Source organism: Ctenocephalides felis, unplaced genomic scaffold, assembly GCF_003426905.1.
Source record: "Ctenocephalides felis isolate EL2017-DRISC unplaced genomic scaffold, ASM342690v1 CF-g0.4_SCAFFOLD_01886, whole genome shotgun sequence".
NCBI classification, from domain to species: Eukaryota; Metazoa; Arthropoda; class Insecta; order Siphonaptera; family Pulicidae; genus Ctenocephalides; species Ctenocephalides felis.
The window spans coordinates 146054797-146078783 of NW_020538040.1; the positions used below are offsets into that span (position 1 = coordinate 146054797).

At 28.7% G+C, this 23987-nt stretch overlaps 1 protein-coding gene across 1 annotated transcript in view; it reads right to left on the reverse strand.

Annotated features, from left to right (window-relative positions):
- LOC113376037 overlaps positions 1–23987 on the reverse strand; it is a 245732-nt gene that overhangs the window by 12748 nt on the left and 208997 nt on the right. Inside the window, exons 2-3 of the mRNA XM_026615966.1 lie at positions 3697–3908; positions 1181–1329 (exon numbers count right to left, since the gene is read on the reverse strand). Of these exons, the coding sequence (XP_026471751.1) occupies positions 1181–1329; positions 3697–3908 (361 nt within the window). The remainder of the gene's footprint in view (positions 1–1180; positions 1330–3696; positions 3909–23987) is intronic.

A 23987-nucleotide genomic window follows, 5' to 3' on the forward strand; every position in this document is an offset into this window, starting at 1 on the left:
TTTAAATACCGATGATATGATATAATGCATTGTACAATTAATACATGATTGTTTTGAGATTTTTTTGAATTCGATATATTCGAGGAACGGTCATTCTTATCACAATGCATTATAATATAACATTGATATTTTAGACATAACATTCTGAAATTCCTGACAGTGATACATGGCAGTGTTAATTTTTTAGTGCGGTGTATATAGGGTAGAGCGGGGCACAAAGGTTCAATTTGACTTTAAGCAGTTGTATTGTGAAAACCAAACCAATAATATCACAACAAATAACACACATCAATCAAACAACTATAAGGCTATGTTCAGTAAAACTCAAATGTTTTTTTTGTTTTTTTTTTTTTGTTAATTTGTAACTTGGGTCTTTTTACCCCCTAGTCGGAATAAAATGGGACAGCCAAGGGGAGAACAGATCCAATGTCAGATTTGAATTTCAAAGTATTTTAAAAAATAATAGCTACAGTATTCAACCAATGCAAAACATACATTTCTTTGCTTCATTTTTTACAGAAATGATATTATATATAACTTCGATCTGGTATTTCGTCAGAAATAATCATCAGCGGGGTTGGAATAACTGTTTAACTCAACTCTTGTAAAATTACTTCGTGCAACTTAACTTAGTTTTTTATTTACTATTTTTTATTTACATTTTTGCCAGGATAAAGGCTCAGATGGTACTTTTTACCCCACCAATATGTAAGCTTATATAGAGGTTATATAAAAAAACTGTTGAATCTAACTTGAAAATAACAATAATTTTATCTATAAAACTCGTAAATAACGCAGACTTAAAAATTATATTAAGGTCTCGTAAACTAAACAATAGTGCTCACGACCAAAAAAAATAACAATGAAAAAATACTTCTGTAATGTATTTTCAAATATTGTCGTCTTAAAAATCAAGGTGATGGCTGGTTATACTTCTTCTACTATCAAATATTGTTTAAAAAAATCGTAATTTTACTTGTTTTTGAGATATCGGTGATGGACCTTTTTAACTGCAGACCTATAAGCCCCGCTCTACACTATATATATATATATATATATATATATATATATATAGTTTTGTTGTCTACTATATATATAAAGCACTATATATATATATAAAGTTTTTATGTCCAATCCACAATTAATTTAATTAATCACAGACCCATTTCATGGTACTTACTCTGGTTCCTGGAAGCCGGCCGGCAAGACGTTTCGTCTAGTCAAGGTGTGATTTTTTGCTTCTCCAGCGCACTTGACGTTAATTATTTCTTTCGGCGTCGTAGGGTCTTCACTTTCAACTATTATCTTGTGGTAGTAGACACGTTTGCCCTGTTGAAATGTACAAATATAAAACATTAATTGTAATATACAAAACAAAAATAACACATATTTAACACCCATTCGTCATTTGCAAATTCATAAACGTATATTTGTTATTATACTTTTTCATATTTTATAAGTTTTAATGATAATTTATTATTCATAAAATCAAAAATATAGTTTCTTAAATTCATCGAGTATGCTGATATAAAAATAGAATTTAAAAAAAACTAATTACAAGTCTCACATGAAAAGATCCTCCTTCAATTCAAATAACACATATTAAACAACTATCTGACTATGTTCAGTAAGTTCAGTAAAGCAGCTAATTCATCATTGTAGAAATGTTTTGTTTGCTATTTTTCAAAATTTTAAAACTCAGTACTTTTTACCCGATAGACGGGGTAAAATGGGACGGCCAGAGGACAAACAGCCCAATGTCTGATTTAAATTTCTAAGGGATTTTCCAAAATATTAGCTACATTTGTTAACGAATGCAAAACTTAAATTTCTTGGGTGAATTTTTTAACATTTTACGGAGATAACATTGTATATAACCTTGATCTGGTATTTCGTCACATACGACTCAGATTGTTAAGTTCTATTTTAACCTCTGTAACAGTAGACTGTATAAAGTACTGATTCTCGATTTCTTGATTTCTTGATCACTGATTTGTCACTAAGTTCTACTTGATCGAATATTGTGTATATATATATTTATTACTTATTAACTCATGTTATCACGTGGGCTTTAGTTTTAGTGTGCTACCCTTTTCCGGTACAAAAGCTCAGTGCCATGAAGATCGCTGTCTTCGTGGCCAATATAATAATAGAAAATAAGTCCGAAGAAGAGTAATTTGTAATCAATTTTCGAAAATTAATGTACTAGCCAAAAATTTCTAAGTACTTACTTTTGTCAACAATTTGCTAAAAAATCAATGTACTTTTCTGTGAACATATAAATATATTTATTCTAACAAATCACTTTAATTTTTATAATTAAACCGATGTTCATAGGCCTCTAATAATTTACTACGGTTAGCTTGGGAATAAAATCTACCATTATGCCAAATTTCATAAAAATCAGAGACAAATTACGCGCGGGTTCTCCTTGTAAGTAATTTTGCTTGTACTCTTTTTTTCGTTCTAAATCAAAGACGTTAGATAAAACTGTAGTTGTGAATATCACAAAATTATTTTTAATACAAGAAGCTTAAAAAAATCACTAAGACAGATAAAGCTTTAGTCGTTCCTGTTTTCCTCAAAATTGAACAAAAAAAATGAATTCGATACGTAATGCAAAATAAATACCCAATCGACAAAACTAGTTTATTTGTAAATCAGCATCTCATAAAACGTCTTACCAAGTTTAAATTGGATCCCGGATTGGATAGTTGATATCGTTATGATGAAAAGAAGAAAGAAAGGCAGTCAACGTGTTATTATTCATATACACATACATATATTATATGCACATAATTTTTTTCGGTTTCGTTTGTTAAAAAAAAATGAAATATTAGCACAATTAAAGAACGACCGTTAGTCATTTAATAAAGAAATACATCAAAACGAGAATGGGGCATCTATTGGTTTGCCGTCTAACCATTAATATAAAAATTATCTGCGAAAAAAGCAATAATCGTCACAAGAATTTCTGATTGGTATTTCACAAATGAAAAACATGCAAATTTGATTATTTTAAAAATTATGACACACTATTATACATTGCAATGACTTCAACAATATTTAAACGAGGTATAATTAAAATTTTATATTATCCACGCCTTTTTATTGTTATGGAATACTTGTATAAAAAATAAATGTATTTTTATTACGATTTCGACTATTTTCCAAAAGAAACCAGGTTGTTTGCAATAAAGTAGACTAACATAATTTCACATATTCGCAACCGATGATGTACTTGTTCTAAAATAGGTTTTGATGCTTACTGTAACTTGAGGCATGAGTTTGCAATAAAATTAGTTAACTAGTCCATATCGTATTATTAACTGGAATTTCATCTCCGAATTGAAATTGCACTGAAATGCGTATAAATTCTCTGCAGATCAAGAAAAGATAAAATAAATTTATGATGGAGACGTCTTTTTGATACAGTATAAATGCAATGATATATGTTGATTACAAAACATTAAAATATGTTTATGTTTACTTCCAAATTGTTGAAAGATTTGGTAATGAATTGTTGAACATTGATAAATCCGATGTGGCTCGACGGTCTGAACAGGGACTGATTTCAACAATTTGGTCTTGTTTTATTTTATTGCATGATGATAACATAGTGAAATGTAGACTGGATTAATATATAATACTATTATTACGATTATATTGACTAAATTTGAATCAAATTCTAATTACCGATATTTTGTTGACCATGCGAGTTACTCCGCATTGGTAGATGTCGTCCAAGGACAATTCGAACACAGCCAGGTTGCCTTCCTTCCGGGGTTTGCACTTTTCATCTGGATAATGTTGTAAATGATCCAAATAAAATCGTTTTCCCAAATTTTCACCGTCCATTTCGATTTCTACACGCATCGTCGATTCGGAACATAATACTTTGGGTGCTCCTGGAATGAAGAAAAGCATTATTAATTTTTGGATTAAAAATCTGTTAATGTTGCAATTGCTATTTCACGTTGTATTTTTTAACTTCCCAAAAGAGAAATTTATGTTTTGATCAAAAAATCCGACTCGCTAATTTTGTTTTCTCGACGTTTCAAGCCATTCTGAATCGAATGAGATTAGGAAAAAGTATGTGTGTATGTGTGTGTGTGTGAACAGATTTTTTGTCGTAAATTGACGTTTTCTCAATTTTCTTGTGCGACGATTGGTCGGGCCGTTTCTTTGTAAATCGCAGAAAAGTGAAAAAATTTTTGTCCACGTTTTAGCCCGCAATTCTGAATCGATTTTGAACATTCAAAAACTGTTTGAAAGATATTCGTTGGGAATCGTGCTGATTAGTTTTTCGTAAAGATCGGTCGGGCTGATTAGTTTTTGATAAAAATTTGGTAAAGTGTTAAAACAAATTTTTTCCACGATTTTTATTTTTTTTTTCTTGACGGTAGATACCATAGTCTTCTAGATCATACTAAAATATTACGGCCCTACGACAATTCGTTTAATTTTGAAAATTTTTCAAAGTTTTCAAAAATTAATATCCTTTTTTTTGGTATTTGTCAAAATAAGAATTTTCATCGACGTTTGCTCAAAAACGCCTGAACCGATTTCAGAAATTCAAAAGCCATTTGTTGTATCTCAATGAGGATTATCGTTTCTCAGTTGTGTGCGAGATTGGCCAAGCCGTTTTTTTTTGTAATTTAGAAAAAAGTGTTAAATTTTTCGTCCACATTTAATCTCATACTACCGAATCGATTTTAAATAATCAAAAACTGTTCGAAAGATATTAGTTGGAAATGATACTGATTAGTTTTAGGTGAGAATCTACCGAGCCGTTTTCTTGTAATTAACTGTTGAAAAAAAACTGTCGATTTTTATGGAACTTTTTTCGGCGATATATATCATAGTCTTATAGAACTTACTGAAATATTACGGCCTTACGACAAGTAGTTTAATTTTGAAAATTCATCAAAGTTCATGAGTATTTTTTTGGCGTTTGTTAAAATTAAAATTAGACGAGTTACTTAGTATAACGATAAAGTACTTGGTCTTAATGAACATATTAAACCATTAAAGTCTCACGGAAACTGGTTCAATTATAACAATTCATGAAAGAAAGAAGGTTCATGTAACTTGCCTCCAGGCAAAATACCAATACCAACTAGTTTGTTTTTACAATAAATGTCTATTAGAAGACAATTGTCTTCTTGTTGTCATTATATCTTTACGTACATCTATATAGCCTAAAATGCTGTATTTTATTGAAAATAAAATTTGGATATGTCTTTCCAAGGGAAAATTGATATCACTTCTATTTGTTGCACCCAATGTGTGATTCGAACTCAAAACTTTGTGGCCGCAAGTCCAAAGCCTTACCATGGCGCCATGTACTATCTACAAGTAAAAATATTATAAATCGTGTGTGGAGCAAGGAATTTGCCAATTTATTATCTCGCATTGAGATAGTTTCAAAAACATAACCAGTTTTCGATATTATTCGAGCTATTGTTTAAAACATAAAGCCTCTTCCGCGTACATAAGACACGGTAATTATTTACCGTCTCGGCCTGAAGAAGGATTTTCATTTGAAGCGCTTTATATATTAATGTGCGATATTGTGAGCTCTTAAAAACTCGTATCAAAGAATTGTCCTTAACCCAAGACAATATACCCGTTGTAAATTTACTGTATTGTAAATTTCCACGTGTTTGTTCAGTTTGTTTCCTTTGTGCATGTCTCACTCAAAGGGCAATCGTAAATTACTCAAAGGAAATTATCGTAAAGCACGCGACAAATCGAAAAAATCACGCACAAGATATATTAGTTTAATAATACGTCAATTACATTTCACTGTTAATGAACGCCTCTTGAAGAAGAAGAAGATTGATTAATAATAATAATAGATACAGCAATTTCTACATCACGAACATCCGTGCGTAAAATTTTTGTCCAAGTGTATAACGGATGGGATAATCTGATAATTTTATGTAAATATGGATTTGATTTATTGTTTTTGTAATTTATTGAAACGTTTCAATACTTTAAATTGATTGCCATACAGATGCACTTCGACACAGTATTAAAATTATTCACTCATCTCATATAAGAATATGAATCTTATTTGTTTCAGAGTTGTAAAACAAGCACTTGTAGAGTCTAATATTCCAAATCGATGTATATTATATATTTACATTTTGATCACTGATAAAAGCTAATAAATTTATTTATAAGATTCCATGAGTGACCCATTCTGCCGCATAACAGACCAATGTTATGGCAAGACTATGTTATGAAGATTTCCATATTAAATATTGACAAAAACCTTGTGGTTGTTATGAAGTTAATCGTTTTTTTCATGTCGTAAAATAGAAAACGTAATCTAGAAACTGCACAAATATAAAAAAACGATCTTAGATAACAGGGTCTTTCTGACCCAGCTTCATAACATACGAGTGACGTTGCAGTTTATGTGTAAAACGCCTGAATGCACAGCAAATGCATGATATTTTGACAGTGTTTAGTATGATTCAGTAGCAAAATGTATGCAAGTTGAAGCGTAATATGGCCTTGCTATAACATTGGCCTATTGTGCGGCAGAATCTGCCCATCAAAATAGTTAAATAAAAGAATCTGTAGAAATTTATCAAATTATCTGTCATCTTCAGTGGAATATAAATTGAGAATTGAGCAATTGCGCTGCGTAGCTGTTTTTCGGAGATAAAATATAGAAGCGCGTAAGCGCCGCGTCTCAGACTCGAACGATTAAACATGAGTACGTAATTCATGAAAGTGTAAAAAAAATTGTACTTGTCATTAAAATCTCTATAAAATATCTCATAATATGATGAGCCTATGCTGAATGGTCATTTTTGACTGCCAAATTGTATTTTTTTTTCTTTTTTCATTTAATCACCGCTGGACCTGACTTCCCAGCTATTCAGTTTGCCAATACAAGTAAAATGTTTTTTGAATCATTCAAATCGGATGCTCCGTTCTCTCGCAAGCTGAATTACCATTTATGGCACTTCTTGGCCAGTATCTTCCGAACAGCTGGACCTGCCTTAGCTAAAAACTAATCAGCACGTTTTTACGTCAATAGGAATTGAATGCTTTTCAAATCATTGTCAATCTTCTGAATGAAATCGGTTGATCCATATTTTCGAAATCGTACACATACGCACATACATACAAATAGATACACACACGCACATACATCCAGTTCAGAAATTTATTAAATGTAAAATTATGCAAAAAATTCATTTTCCATTTTTTTGTGATTACTATAACTTACTCTATGGAAAGTTGAAAATAAATTAAAATTTTTCAAAAAAATCTATTTCTTTAAAAAAAATCAAATTTTCAAAAATCTATTTTTTTCAAAATTTTTAAAAATAAATTAAAGCTTTTAAAAGTTCTAATTTTACGATACGGGAAGTTTCAGCAATTTGCCATAATGAACGATGTTATGCAACACTAGTGTTTTTTTTCAGTATATATCTATCGCAAATAGAGCTTAACCCTAACACCATTGAATTGATTTTTTCTCACTTTATCCTAGAGCATAATTAAAATGGCAATTTGAAAGGCACGATCACCAAGAAATTTAAAATTATATTAATAAAAAGTGATAAATTACAAAATAATAGATAATAAATTTGAAGTAAATCCGTTAAAAATTATATATGTGACACGTGAGTTACGTAAACAAGTAATTTACCGCTTATCAAGTTGCGTGATTTTTTTACTACGGTAACAGCGTTTTTGCGACCCCGAATCAGCAATGAAGATACATGAGAAAATATTCCCCGTTTCGAACCAAAGGTTAATGATAATGTTAAAGCCAATGTATGTCAAATCAAGCGTATAATATGTAGAAATATAAACAATAAACAATAAACAATAATGGGCGTCCGTAGATCGGGGAGGGAACAGCATGTGTTTGCTCACGCAATGACCGGGTCACAGGCAACAGCAACAGCAAAAGCAACAGCAAGGCACAGAAAAGCACATCAGATTTTATTTATAAATGCGATAATCTTGCCTTAGCGAGCTTTTCAGGATTTACGGCGCATTGCAATGCGTCAATACTGAAATTGTTGTTTGCTGCGACCTGTCTAAGGCAAAAGCTTTACCGAAATGACACCACATGTTTTATGATTTGATACTAACCTCGTCCAGCTCGATATCAAGCAGTATGATACCAATTTCAAATATTATTCCAAGTCTTTAGTAAGCATTGCTGTAACATACATACGCCTACAGTATTAGACATACATATGTTATGTATAATCTTCACATAAAAAAGAAGAGTGGTGGAAGAAAGCAAAGCTATGTTACGCATTGTTCCTGGTACTAAAAACTGCCAAAATAGTTTGGGGGCGTCCATTCCAATCACGTGAGGCTTTTAGGGGGAGGGGGGACTTTTATCAAAAAATCATAAAATATCACGCGGGGGCGGTCTAGTAAAATATCACGTGTATTTATTTTTTACCTGAACTTTTGTAAAAAATCCAAGCATTAAAACAAAATCAAATTTTACGATTTTTTCGCAAAATTTTCTTAATTAGAAATACTTGTGATGTTCGGTCGGGGAGGGGGGTAATTTTAAATATCACTACATATCACCGAGGAGGAAGAGGGGTCTAAAAATCCCTAAAAACTCGATCACGTGATTAACGGACGCCCCCTTTACTGTTCAATCAGGCGTTTTAAACATGAAACCTAAGGTCACGCGGGTGTTATTATGTCACATCAAAAAGATGCACTTATGATAAGATTCTTTTTTCACGTTTGTGTCTTTCCTAGGTCAGGCTTTATATCTAGTACTTCTGACTGCACAGCAAATATATAGAATTTTGGCTATTTTTAGTGCCAAGAAAAAAACGTTGTTATGGCAACGCTATGTTTAGGGTCTATTTTACCGGAGAATGGGCCCGTAAGTTGGAAAGTACAAAAATGAACACAGCTTGGGAAAGACGTTGTTTTGATCGCTTTTAAATAGAGGTTTGGGAATACAATTAATAGAATTAATTGATGAATGGCCGTAAAGGCGACTAGCTCGATTTGCAATGATCAGAAATTGTACCTTTTTTGCGCAGCTTTTTTAGGAAAAACATCGACAACGGGTCCAATTTTGTATCACATACAACATGCACGCGCTTACATATTTTTTTCTAATTTTCATGCCAAACGATTCAGAATGATTTGAGTGTTCGGAAACCATAACATTTTTATTAATCTAATTTTGTGGTATAACTTCTCCTTCAACCTGTTGACTGTGATTGCCAAGTATACTCGACATGGAAAAGTGGCAAAAACTGAATAAAGTAGCAAGTGCTATGGTCTATATTAGTGCTATATGAAAATAACATATTGCATTTATCAAATATATTAGAATTATCACATTAATATAAATAAATGCAAATGCTTGGAGCTGTCTAAGGTAAAACGTCGTTAAATGATTAATAAACTTGCTAAATTTGCATGTTTTATGAACAAATATATGAGTAATATAAATATCATTAATACACGGTCTCCTCCGTAAAGTAGTGGTTAGAGCTGTGGATTTTCAATTAGAGATCCCATGTTTAGTACCTGCCTTGGGCACCCTAATATCAATCAGTAGTGACATCAATTTACTTGAAAATATAGATAGCAACATGTTGCCAATAGAACATCTTACCAGATACTGCTGAATCGTAAAAGTTGATCTGAGTATTACAGAAATTGTAATAATATAATTCACAACAAAGAGATAAGATAAATCTTTAGGTTGACATCTATTAACTTTGTTAAGATAAATCATTACAACAGCTTTTATAAGGATCCTGGAATTCTGATAAAAAAAATAACATAACATTGGTGCTGCGTCTCAAGGCCAAAATTTCACTAAAATGTCAATTTTATTTATCAAATTGGTTGAAACTTTCCGATCAAGGATCAAATATCAGATCAATAAAATTTTTAACAAATACTACCAGATGTCTAAAATCAAATCTTATTCAAATTATGTTAATATACATTTGACTTGCATTAAAAAAACCTAATATCTGATTATTACTGTAAACACATACGATCGACGTGATAACCAAGAAGAAATAACCAAGATTTTCTACCACAGTTTTTTACCATTAAGTCATTATTGTTTGTTATCACAAGTCTATTTGCAACACTTTTTATATTGTGACTACGATGGCATTGCTTTATGATGTAAAGATATTATCATACCGCATTTAGGGGAGACTAGGACAAATGAGTAACATAACTTGTGGGAACTATTTAGAAATAACTTTTATTGTTAACTTAAAAAAAATAAGATCAAAAATTTTTAGTACCATTTTTTTTTCAAAAAATATGTTAAGTATTTATACATACTTAAAAGCATTACTTGCAAACATTTGAAAATTTATCAATAATCAACATTACGATTTTAATGAATTTGATATTAACATAAATAACCATTTATGTTTTTATGTTAAATTTATTATACAAAGGCATATTATTTTAGAAAGCAGATTTTTATTTACCAAAACTACTATTTTCAAGACTAAGAAACATAACTTAGAGATTTTGTTAACTATATTTTGGAAAACTATTTTATTTATTGAATAACAAGTTTCCAATATATTTTTTTGATTTTTGACAAACAAACCTAAACCATTCATGAACATTCAGATTTTAGTCAAGAATCTCGCTGATTAGTTTTTGCTTGGATTTTAGTTAAGTTTATTCCTGTTAATTCGTCGAATTATATTTTTTACGATTTCTATGAAACATTGCATAGGTAATGGTCTGAATATTAATCTAAATATAGTCCTGTTTAAAGTGGCTTAATTATAAAAACCAATCGTTACCAATTAGTTTTTGGTATAGCTAAAAATAAAAAAAGAAACAGAAATATTCATAATTTAAAAAGTTGCTAAATCTCAATTCTTTTTAAGTTGATCATTTATACATACAAGGAAGTTCATAGTTGTCTTAAGCCAAAGTGCCACTTACACCTAGTTGACTCAAATATAATACATACTCGAAACTACATTTTGAACAAGGACATTACATATTTATTATATTAAATTTTGGTTCAAACTTTTTTAAAAAAAAATGGAAAAATAAAATAAAGATAGTCATTCGAATAAAGATCTCATTTGCATATGAGATATAGAAATATACACAATCTTCAAAATTGAGACATAATTGATTGATTGATATTTTTTGCAGTATCCTTTTTTATATCTAAAATATAATTAATACTATATCTATAATATAAACATTAATGCAAATTCAATTGGTATCCTTATCTAAAACCAGATCCTTACAGAACTAAATGCAAGGATCTGGTTTGTTGTCTCTATTTTCCTGTATTTTATATATATATATATATATATATATATATATATATATATATATAAAGTTAATATAAATGTAATTTAGGTGATCGTATGTGTTATCTTCTGGGAGGTCAGTTCATCGCGAGAACATATTGTGTGAGAAGTTTAAAACAATACAATTCTTTATCTGAAAAAAATAATTATTGTCTAAATACTAATTATTATACTTGACAACTTGCATTCAGCAGGTTTGCATGTACAGTTAAAAATTACACAAAAAAACAAGAAAGTTTTACATGCTACTTAAAAAGTACATGTCCACTTTAATTTAATTTTACTTTTGTTCCTTTCAATCTGAATATATAATGATAGCGTGGCGTAGAGAAACTTTTGTAATAAAAAGTTAAAATTACATTAAAATATATTCTCGTGGCATTTAAATTGGTTAGAAAAATTAACTAGACAAGATATTACAGACATTTCAAAAATTAAAAGTTCTTAAAATTGATAGAAAATTATTTTTCAATAACTTACCTTTATTTATTAAATTCATACTTATTCAACATCTCATTTAACATTACTCATTATTATTATTATTATTAATTATTTATTTTTTAATTGATAGTCCAAACTAACAGTGAAGAATTTGTACAATCTATCAAGACAGAAATTGAAAGTACCATTTTTACAGGCAATAACCTTAATTTTAAGTAATACCTTAATATAGCTATTTTATGTAAATTAGTACTATTAGTATTATAAATGAAATATAATTTGATTTATGTGATCTCTACTTAAATCGAGGTCAAAATCAAGAAATCTTTTTAATGTATACTTTTTTAATCTATCTGCCTAAGACATTAAATAAGTTGTTTATAAAATTCATAATAAAACTAAAAACTTCGTCCATAGATGCAGTTCTCAAAAAGATTACAGCTCAAAAAAATAATAGGTTTGATGGATTTTTACTTACTATTAGTAGTTCTAAAATGTATATTTTTTTTGTATTTGCTACAATGTATTTGATCTGACAATTTACTTGCTAAGGATCAGTCTATTTTCATATTTTTGTGAAATTTAAGGAACAGTTATATTAGTACTAATTTTTACTGCGTATTGATAGATTATCGAAATCGCGTCCTTTTGAATTCAAATATTCATTATTATTATTTCATTGATTTTTTTAAATTGGTGGAGACCGACTTGCAGGCATGTCTAATCTAAAGCAACTAAGAATTCTCTAATGAAGAAATACTATCAAACTGGAATTACAACTTACTAATGAAGCAGATGACTGCAATCGTCCATCAGAAATATGCAAAATCAAAATTTTAGCTTCAAACAAATATATAAATCGATGTGTTTGATTGATAATAATCTGTAGAGATTAAAAAAAAACAATTCTAACTGCGTAAGAAACTATTCCGGAAGTACCAATATAAATTTCTGCACAAAGCTCCGATTTGACTTTGAGCGAAACCAAACCAATTATATTACAACAAATAACACTTATCAAACAAACAACTATCTGACTATGTTCAGTAAAACTTCCTACTAATTCATTTTTGTAGAAATTTTTTTGGCTGTTTTTTCAAAAAATTCTTTTTACCCAATAGACGGGAAAAATTTGGACGGCTAGGGGGCAAACAGGCCCAATGTCTTATTTTAATTTTAAAGGGACTTTACAAAATAATAGCTACATTACATCAACCAATGCAAAAATATAAATTTTATGGATGCAGTTTTTACAGAGATAACACTGTAAGTAACCCTGATTTGGTATTTCGTCAGAAATATTCATCAGTAGAGTTGAAAAAACTATTTAAAATTGCTTTATATAACTTAATTTACTTTTTTTTACTAATTTTTATCACAACCAAACTAAAAACGGAAGAAAATACTTTTGTTATGGATTTTCGAATATTGCTGTTTATTTTTCAGTGTCGTAAAAATCATAGTGATGGCTACTTATACATATATTGCCCTCTACTTTCAAATATTGTCAAAAAAAAATTCTTTACTGGTTTTTGAGATATCGGTGGTGGACCTTTTTACCCGCTGACCTTTAAGCCCTACTCTACCCTATTAATTCTTTTTTTCAAGAAGTTATACATATTATATAAATTAATTAATATTTTCTTCATCATAATTAACATAAGTGCTAATAACGATTAGTGCAAATGAAAAATGCCGATAACTTTTTTTTATCAGAATTATATTGATGATCATGTCATACAAAGCTATTGTATGGTGATTTCACCAATTTTGAATTAGATCCTCTTTTAATAGATTTCATTATAAATCATATCTTTATCAGGGTTTTTCTCAATTCATTGTTAGAACATTGTTAGAAAAAAAGAGCTATAAGAGTACCGTGTTATAAGAGGGATATTCTTAGATTTTTAACCGTATGAGAGCAAATCCGTATCATATAAATACTGTGTTATCCGGGTTTCCTATATATAATATAAAAAATAATAATATGGCTAGCAATGCTCTAGAGCAGGTCCGTGATCTGATAATGAGTTAAACTCCAACTCGATTCAGGGAAGAATAGTGTGAAAATCTTCCTATTGCCATTTCACACCGCAGTACACGAAATGGGCTTGGAAACATATTTTTGATCTATATTGTCCAGTAAAAATGGACATCGCTACTGCAAGATGTCAGAGGTAGTTCAGAGCGGGGTGCAAACTCACAACCCCGTTCACACAAGTCGTGAGCTTAACCATGGAACACGCATTATATATAATATGTATATATGTATATGTATGTATGTTTATGTAAATATAATTTATTTGTGAATTCACATTATTTACAAATTGGACAATTCGTCTCGATCTACATAAAGAATTACCTGAAAGCACGTGCAGTATAATTAAATAGAACTTTTACGAGTTGCATTCGACTTGCATTACATTCCACTACGACTGACTCCTATCTTCACTTGCACTATGTGAAAGGAACCTAATTATTTCACGCGGTCGCATTTGCTTGATCCGTGCAAAATCCATTCTCTATAAATCTCTACAGACCTTCGACTATTTCGAACGAGTTGACTGACTTCTACAAGTCTGTCTGATTCTTGCTATATAATCTACACAACCCTGGATAAAGGAGGAGTTATTTTATATGGGTTTGATGACATTCGATTATTACTATACTTCAGAATTTATTAAAATTACCTATGCTTTATTCGATTTAACGCACCGATTGCAAGTAAAGTTTCTGATGTTTTAGATAGATTCTAAGGAGCTTAGATTCATTGATATAAAGTCTTCATCAATATGTCCAATATTTTGGGAAATGGTTTTGATATTTGATGTCACTCATACGAACACTTCAAAATTAATAAAAAAAACTAGATGGTATTGGTATTTTACCTTGAGGCAAGTTACATGAACTTCCCGATATGTGTAAATAATCGACTTATTCAATAAAAAATAAATTAATTTATGAGTGATTAAAAGTATTGAGTGGATTTATTACACATAATTGAAAACGAACGAACACATTAATTATTTGGAGTATTTGCTAAAAGCAAATTATCAAACATCAACAATTTTTATAATTCAACCTGTTTTCGTGGGACTTTAATAGTTTAGTATGTTCATTAAGTCTTAGTATTCTATCGTTATACCAAGTAAATTGTCTAATTTTGATTTTAACAAACGTCAAAAAAACTACTCATTTTCTCAAATTTTGATGAATTTTCAAAATTAAACTACTTGTCGAAAGGCCGTAATATTTAAGTAAATGATATATATCGCCGAAAAAAGTTTCATAAAAATCGCCTTACATTTATTTTCAGCAGTTAATTACAAGAAAACGGCTCGGTAGATTTTGACCTAAAACTAATCAGTATCTTCTCGACTAAAATCTTTCGAACAGTTTTTGATTTTTTAAAATCGATTTGGTAGCATGAGCTTAAATGTGGATGAAAAGTTCAACACTTTTTTTCATATTACAAAGAAACGGCCGGACCGATCGTCGCACAAAACTAAAAAACGATAACCCTCATCGATATACATCAAATGACTTTTATATTTCTGAAATCGGTTCAGGCGTTTTTGAGTAAACGTCGATCAAATGTCTAATTTTGACAAATGTCAAAAAAAACGATACTAATTTTTGCAAACTTTGAAGAATTTTTGAAATTAAACTTATTACTCTTATTTTAATTCTATTTAATAGACCAATCGCAGCCAAAACTTCTAGTGCTCTAGATTCTGGAGCAAAGTACACCAATATTATAGATTATAGAACCGTCCACAATTTACTCAACATATCAGAAAAAACATAGGATAAATAGGGTACGATACTACCATAAAATAGAGAATAGACCAATATTACGTAGCGATCCTCATACAATATTGTACTGAAACTGTCAAAATATCACGTATTTTTTGTACGATAAGGCGTACAATAAAAGGCTCACATAAAATACAACTTCATTCATATGTTATCATACCACATCACAAAGATGCAGTTATAACATTTTTTTTACATTTGTGCGTATTCTAAGTAAGATTTTCTATCTAAAACGCCCGATTGCAAAGCAACCACATGGCATTTTGAACATATTTAGTACCATTTTGTATGAGAAGCGCTGATTATTATTTTTCAGGTTTCATGTTATTAGATCCTAATGCATATTATGTAATGGATTTACCTCCATATTTATTTCATTTTTATTTAGTATATAGGGCATACTATATTTGGAGCAAAAATCCAAAAAAATTAATTTGTTATTAGGTGGTCGATTCGTGGTAGTGGTCTAAACTTTAGTCTTGGCAGTAGAGGTTAACTAACCCTTTCCACTCGCAAATTCCGAAATTATTATGTATTTTGCCGCCGGAGCGGCGGCATGCGAGTGGAAAGGGTTGAATATTGTCACAAAAGAAATTATTGAAAATGAGATCTTTTTTTAATATTTCTATATCATTTGGTCGTAAGCTTAGTTCCAAGTTTATATAAAACTACAGAAAAAAATATATATAATTATGTGAAAAACCATTATGTACAATAATTTACTTTGTTTTAAATTATTATATACTAATTTCACGTTAAAAACTATCAAACTTTAGAAAATTATCAAAGAAATAAGTATAAACTACTGTATATTTGATTATTATTAGTCACCCTAAATGGCTTAACCAATATTGTTCCAAAACCTGTGTTTGATATTATTTTATTTGCTTACAAGTTCTTACAAAAACATGGATGAAATTTGCATCGTCAACGAAGAAACATTTCACACAGAATCAAATTTAATTTAAACTATTTAATGCAAATGCCATTCATCAACAGGCTGATGACTATCTAAATTCGGCTTTCCTGTTTTTAGAAGACGCAAACAGAAGTTTGCATAATTAGCTATTAATTATTTACAAGCATCACATGAAACCAATAATCACAAATCAATATTGATATCTAGCAAATGGCTTTGAATAATTAGACACAGACAATATTAGTCGTTAACAAAGTAGAAACACGTTTTTTGCTATCAAGTTAAAAATGATTCATATCAAACTTGCTTGTTAGTTTGCATCTAATAAAAAAAAGAGTGCGCGTAAGGATCACACGCGATTAAAGTAAAACTTATTTGCTACTGTACAAAGTAGCAATTTTAAGTTAAGTAAAAATAATACATTATATAACAATTAATTTTGAATAATGTTTATTAGTAATATGGTAACACTCGTGATGCACACATTTATTAGTGTCAACCATTGTACACATTTATATAATGAAAAATTATAAATTATATATTTATAATAGCATTGAAAATATGTTTAATATTTAAAAACAATAATGTAACTAAAGTCATACTTCAAATATGACATGATCGGTTTGTCATTGCAATTAGCATTTAGAAATGAACCTTCATTAAAGAAATGAAGTAATTGCCGATTAATAATTTCTATAATATTCGTTTACACAGTGGTTTATTTTAAACAACGCCTAAACTAATTTTGTTTTCGCAACTTTACTCATCATGTAATTGTGTTTGAAGAACTTCATGTAATTAAAATTAACATACATCCATTGACTGCTTGTATTTTTTTTTTACTTTTTCGCTGGCGATATAATCTCATTCTTTGAACAGCTGTAATATCTGTACAACGACAGATCTCTTTTCACTCACACGACGCCTAATCACAATCGACCCGTATTGAAATGATATCATCGAAAGCGAATGACGAATCATTGGCACTTTTTTTACACCCTAGTTGCGCCTAAAGAAGTTTTGCTTCAAAAATAGTTCTTCTCTAGTTGGCAAGATGAATGATTCTATAACACTATGTATTATATTTAGAGTTGCTCTTCTTTAGCAACATTTCAAAAGCTCGCAAAGATCTAATTTTCAATGCCAGCTTTCTAAATCTATTAATGCCCACTCTAGTCTTGTCACAACTAAGCTGGAATTCCTTGTAAACAGTTTTGTTACTGTAATAATACTAAAATCTTTCTCACAGTTGTAAAAGTGAATAACAGCCATCATTAAGACCACGCGTAATTATCGATAGAACAAGGATAACATCGGAGCTATCGTGTTCGACCAAAACATTGTAAGCAAGACTTTCGGAATGGACAATGATTCTCAATCGTAATAGAAAACTAATGGTATATGGCATCGTGCCTTAAGGCAATTTGCTGGAACCTACCGTACCCAAAATTAAAAACTTTAAAAAAGCTTTAACATTTTTGGAAAATTTTGGAAAAGGATTTTTCAAAATTATGAAATTTGTTGGAAAAATTTGACTTTATTGAAATATTAGAATTTTTTATATTATTTAGATAATTTTGAACTTTTTAACAAAGCAATCGCGCTGCGTGTCTGTTATCGAAGCGCGTTGGCGCCGGGTCGCAGTCATACGGATATACATAGACACGAAACATAAAATAAACTACTAAACAAAATTTGTACTTATTAACATTTCTATAAAATATGTGATAATTTGATGTCAATATGTCTAATGATTATTTTTGTTTGCTAAATAGCATTTTGTTTTACTTTTTTCATTGAATCTCCGAAACCGCTAGACCTGCCTTCCCAGAAATTTAATTATAGTTCTTCATTTCGTCTTTCAAATAGGATGCTCAGTTATGATAAAAGCTGAATTATAATTTTTAGCTTTTTTGCCCCATAACTTCGAAACGGCTAGACCTGCCTTTGCTAAAAACTAATCAGCACGTCTCACTCTCAATGCAAATGAAATGTTTTTTGAATTATACAAAACGGTTGAATCGTATTCACGAAATCATCGACAAAATTTGTTTCCGCACACACATACACATACACGCACACATATATCCACTTATATGGTCTAAGGTATGCCAAAATGTTCAGAAACGTTTAAAACGTAAGGATATATAAAAATTTTAATTTTTGATTTTTTTTGCGATTTCTGTAACTTACCCTACTGGAATTCCCGTAATATAATTTACCTAATTAACTTAAGTTAACGAAGACAGAGAATATTTATAAATTTGTAGCTTTTAGAGTATTTTCTAGGCTTCACTTATTATTAATCAAAACTTTCAATAATTTTTATAAATCAACCTATAATATTTAGATGTTATTACAAGAAGAGTTTTATCAAAATCCAAGAAGAATAAACTTAAGGTTATTGTAAGACCAACATTATTATTTTTAATTTTGTTCCAACTTTATATATCTTATCTCTATTTTACACATTCAATTTCTGTACACAGTACCAAGACTCGATCCGGTTACTCTTTTCACGAAAATCGAATTTGTTGCTTTTACCAGCAGTAGTTATTTGTTTTACTTACTGAAGTATATAATACAATATGTCCTGATTTAAAAGGTGTTAAAGAGCTAAACAAAATTTGTAGCATCATATTTTTTTAAAAACTTTGGAATTTTTGGAGATATCCAAAATTTACCATTCAAGGTGTGTAATTAACCTCAACGTTTACAGAAAATTTTTTTTTTCTAAAAATTTGTTTTTAGATTATATTTTTCAACTTTGTTAAATTTTTATTAAATTTGTCACTTAGGTGTCAGAGAATCCCGTTTAACGTGTCAATGGTTCTGGTATTACATCTAAAACCTCTATACGAATAAATTAAAAACTTCTACTTGATTTTTTGAACAAAAACCTTTACGTGCGAACTCGATATTGATAAATATTGTTAACATTTTTTACTGATTTTAAATTTTATTTCTTGTAATATTTTTTAAAATTGAAATACTGAATGTAAATTATTTACCTTTTCTATATTATAATAACATATCTTTCTTATATTATAATTTTTATTTTTTAATATTTGCTATAATTTTCGAAGTTTTCGAATTATTTACTGTTTCATTACATATAATGACTATGATGAAAATGTGTAAGCTTTTAATGACCAATAAATACGAAATAGCCTATTTTACTAGTATTCATAGTGAATTAATACAATTGTTTATTATTTACTCTGAATAAACATTTGATAATTATAATCATTAGTTTGTCATTTTTTTTTATTTAATAATTAAAATTGATATATAGAGATTAGCAAAATTATTACAACTTTCACCGTTTACATTTTTTTCGCTCAATCAATTAATAATTCCAAATCATAATTATTTATTAAGATGAATATTGCATGTGCAATAATTTTCATGAATTTTAAATAAATTTGCAAATTTTGTGACTAAAATTTACATGTCTCTCCAAAAATGTGTTATTATATTAAACAATATAATAACTAAAAAACACATACATACATCACACATACATCCATTTTTTCTAAAATATTCAGAAACCTTTGGAACGTAAAGATATATAAAAATTTTCATTTTCGATTTTTTACGATTACTATATCTTGCCCTACGAGAAGTTAATAATAATATGGCAAAGAGAGAATCTAAAATATCAGCAAGATTATCGTAAATTCTTTTTGTCTAGTTCACAGACTCTACAATAATTCCATTTTATTCTAAAACAAAATTCATAAGATGCCACTAAACTTTACATAACAATTACAAATGTGTTATATCATAAAAACCGTGATGTTGTTAAATTAAACAAGTTTTCTTGCAAAAGAAGTTTGACCCGCACTTTGCAGGTTCTTTCATACATGGGAGTTGAAAATTTGATTTACAACTTACTACGAAAACTGGTTTGGAATTAAATGACACGTTTTATGAATAGATGGTAAAAGTCAGAAAAAATGGTTTAATTATTATTAAAAAAATCTTATTGCTATAAAAGACAAAACAATATCTGGTTTGTCATCGAGATTTAGCTTTTAGCAATCTAAAGCACATTCTAAATTTTTATGCCAGTATATTCTGTTAAAAAAGGTATTCTGTTAATTACGGTAAAAACTAAGATACTTTCATAATTTCACCTCATCTTCATCTTGTGAGAGATAGTAGTTTAAATAAGTGATAGTACATTTATATTTGCACATGTGTTACGATCCACCTTTCTTTAAAAAATAAAATGTAACAGTAAGTTTAAAATATGAGTAAAAAATTATGCTTATGAAAGTTGTATCAATTTTTTTAATATACACTTATTATCAATATTAAAAAATAGAATTTAACATTACATTAGAGAATGTACTTATAATATTAAATGTGTATTGACAGATAATGACCAGTTTTGATCTTTTTATTCTGGATAGCAATAATGATCTATTTCATATTTATTCAACTTTATTTATTAAATTACGATAAATATTTATTGATATCAATTTATAATAGATTATACGAAGTTATAAAGATCAATATTTATCAAATCAAATTTTAAATTTAATTTAATTAAATGAAATTCTTATACGAGCCATATTATTAGTTGTGAATAATAGTAATTATTATTAGTACATTACTTCACAAATTGTCATCATAACTGTTATTATATTGATTTGTTTTCTTTTTTATTAAAAATAACAATAAAGATACAATAAAATCTTATATATTGAAATAGTAAAGATTTTAAACCTGAAACATTGATATTAGGAGGGCAAATAATTTCGATTCAGTATTTAAATTTAATGTTGAATAATAATGCTTCATCTAAATTCCAAAGTTTTAATACCTTAATTTTAGTGTCAAAAATTTAAATGATTTTATAATTATAATATTTTTGGAAAGTATAGGTGTATTTTGTAATGCGAGGCAGTAAATTTATATTATATGATAATTTATAAGATAGGAAATTTTAATCGCAAAATCTATAAATTCATTTAAACACATGAAAATTATTTATAAATCATATTGCCTAAAAACTCAAAAAAATTGTATATTTGATTGCTCTATGTTTTCACAGAATAACAAATAAATTTTTGTAAATAATAGATTTGGCTTTAAATATAACTGTACACAACATTTAAAAAATGTGCAAAAAATAAATAAAATATGAGTAGCAAATATTTTAATTCTTAAAAAACTTAAAAACTACTCAATTTCAGTTTTTTGTGGACTATTAAATGATTAACTATCATTCAATAAATGAATGTGAACATCATGGACTATTGATTATTGTACTTGATTTTTACAATTAATTACCCATTCATAAATTTCAATTTTAATTTCTATGTGGACAAATTGATGATAGTTACAAGTTTCTTCTAATTTTAAATTTGATAAGGGACAATAGTAGTTTATTTCCTTAACTCAAATTAGTTATTAGTTAATTATTTCGGATTGTAATTGTGAATTTAATTGTAACTTGAAGCAAAACTTGAACGTGAACGATATATTTCTCTTTTAATAAAAGTATCCATAGAATAATGTTATAAAAAAATAAGTAAAGTAAAATTATAATATGAATAGCGAATTTCAAAAAACATTATTTCTTGGACAGAACAACAATCATTTTTGCGCCAAGTTGTGGAGATGAACTTCCTGTAGTTATATATGATTGTTCGAAAACAACAAGAATTTCTTCGCCTAGGTAATACATGTTTGTATTATGATAAAAAAGACATGTATAATACGTTTCATTATAACAATATATTTTTCAAAATTCTAAAAACCAGAAACAATTACTCCGTTCCTGTCTCTAACGCAGTATCCAATAAATCTCGAACTCTATTTTTTTAGAAAACATATTTTTAACTAATAATAGTTTTTTTTAGAGTTTCTTAAGTTTGAGAATCACTGGTATGACGTACAACTCAAAAACAAAATACTACCTAATTCATAAATGACTAAAAATTATGTAATTACACAAAAAAGATTCCATGGTCGCTGTACGAAAACTTGCATCAAGGAAATTGTTAAATTAGATATATTACGTTAGATATCTTAATAGATTATGATAAAATTGTATATATATATATATATATATATATATATATATATACTTGGGTGTATGTATAAATTCATAAATAAACTGCCTAATAAGAATAAATTTAATTATTTGATTATTTGATTAGTTTTGCGAACTAATCGGCCGAACCGTTTTTTTTTTAAATTAACAGATAAGTGCTAAATTTTTATCCATGTTTTTGCAAAAATCCTGAAAAGATTTTGTAAATTTAAAAACCGTTCGAAATTTCAGTTGACAATCGTGCTGAGTCCATTAATTACGTTATCGATTTTTTAGGTTTTTGGACTCCCTCCCTCTCCCTTGGTGATACATGATGATATTTAAAATTAACCCTCTCCATCCCCACCAAACGTATATATTTAGTTATGAGAAAAATTGTAAAATTTTGGATTTTTTTTAAATATGTGGATTTTTTTAAATTTATGTAAAAAATAAATATATGTAAATATATGTAATATCTAACTAGACCCCTTTCTCACACACGAGATATTTTATAATTTTTTGTCAAACCCCACTCCCCATTAAAGCCTCACGTGATTAATGAAAACTTTAACCCCCTTATCAACTTTTGGTAAAGATTTTCTGAAACTGAAATTTTGTATGATAGAGTTTATTATTTTTTCAAACATCTTAAAATATTACAGGACTTAAATATGATTAATTATAAAAATGTATCATTCATTCATCCAGTGTTTTTCTCATGTTTTTTGGGGATCAATTCATTGATATTTGTAATTATTAACTTCTAGTAATTTTTTGCATATCTTTACGTTTCAAAGGATTCTAAACATTTTGGCATACCTCAGAAATATTTATGTATGTGTGTGTGTGTTTGTTTGGATACAATTTTTCGTCCACGATTTCGGGTGCACGAATAAAAAAAAATTAAAACAGTCAAAGGTGATTGGCTTTTAACATCTACTCTAATGATGGCTATAAATATACCAAAACATCCACCGGTAAAAAGAAAAGACTTGCATTTATTGTAAAACCCGTCTTTTTCGATGTATGACCTGTAACTTTTAGGTTCATGTTTTATGTACTGATGTCCCAAAGAAGACGAAACGATTTCTTTGTGAACTACTTTCTTAAAAATTAGTATCTCAGTATGTCCTTCGTCTATATTTCATTTTGTTCATGCTATATAGACAATTTTTGTGATAGCTGGCATATTGCTTAATAAATATGTTATTATAGTTCCTACTTACAACAATACTATCATCTTACTGGTATTCAATTAACCAAAGATGAGCAAAAATGATTGAGACTGGTTATATTATCATTAACTAAATCAATATCATTAGAAAACATGAAGCCGTTTTGTCCGTACTTCCCCTATAAGATAAATAGGAAAATAATATCTTAATTTTTGCAAAGTATTCAGAATAGATTATAAATGACTTCG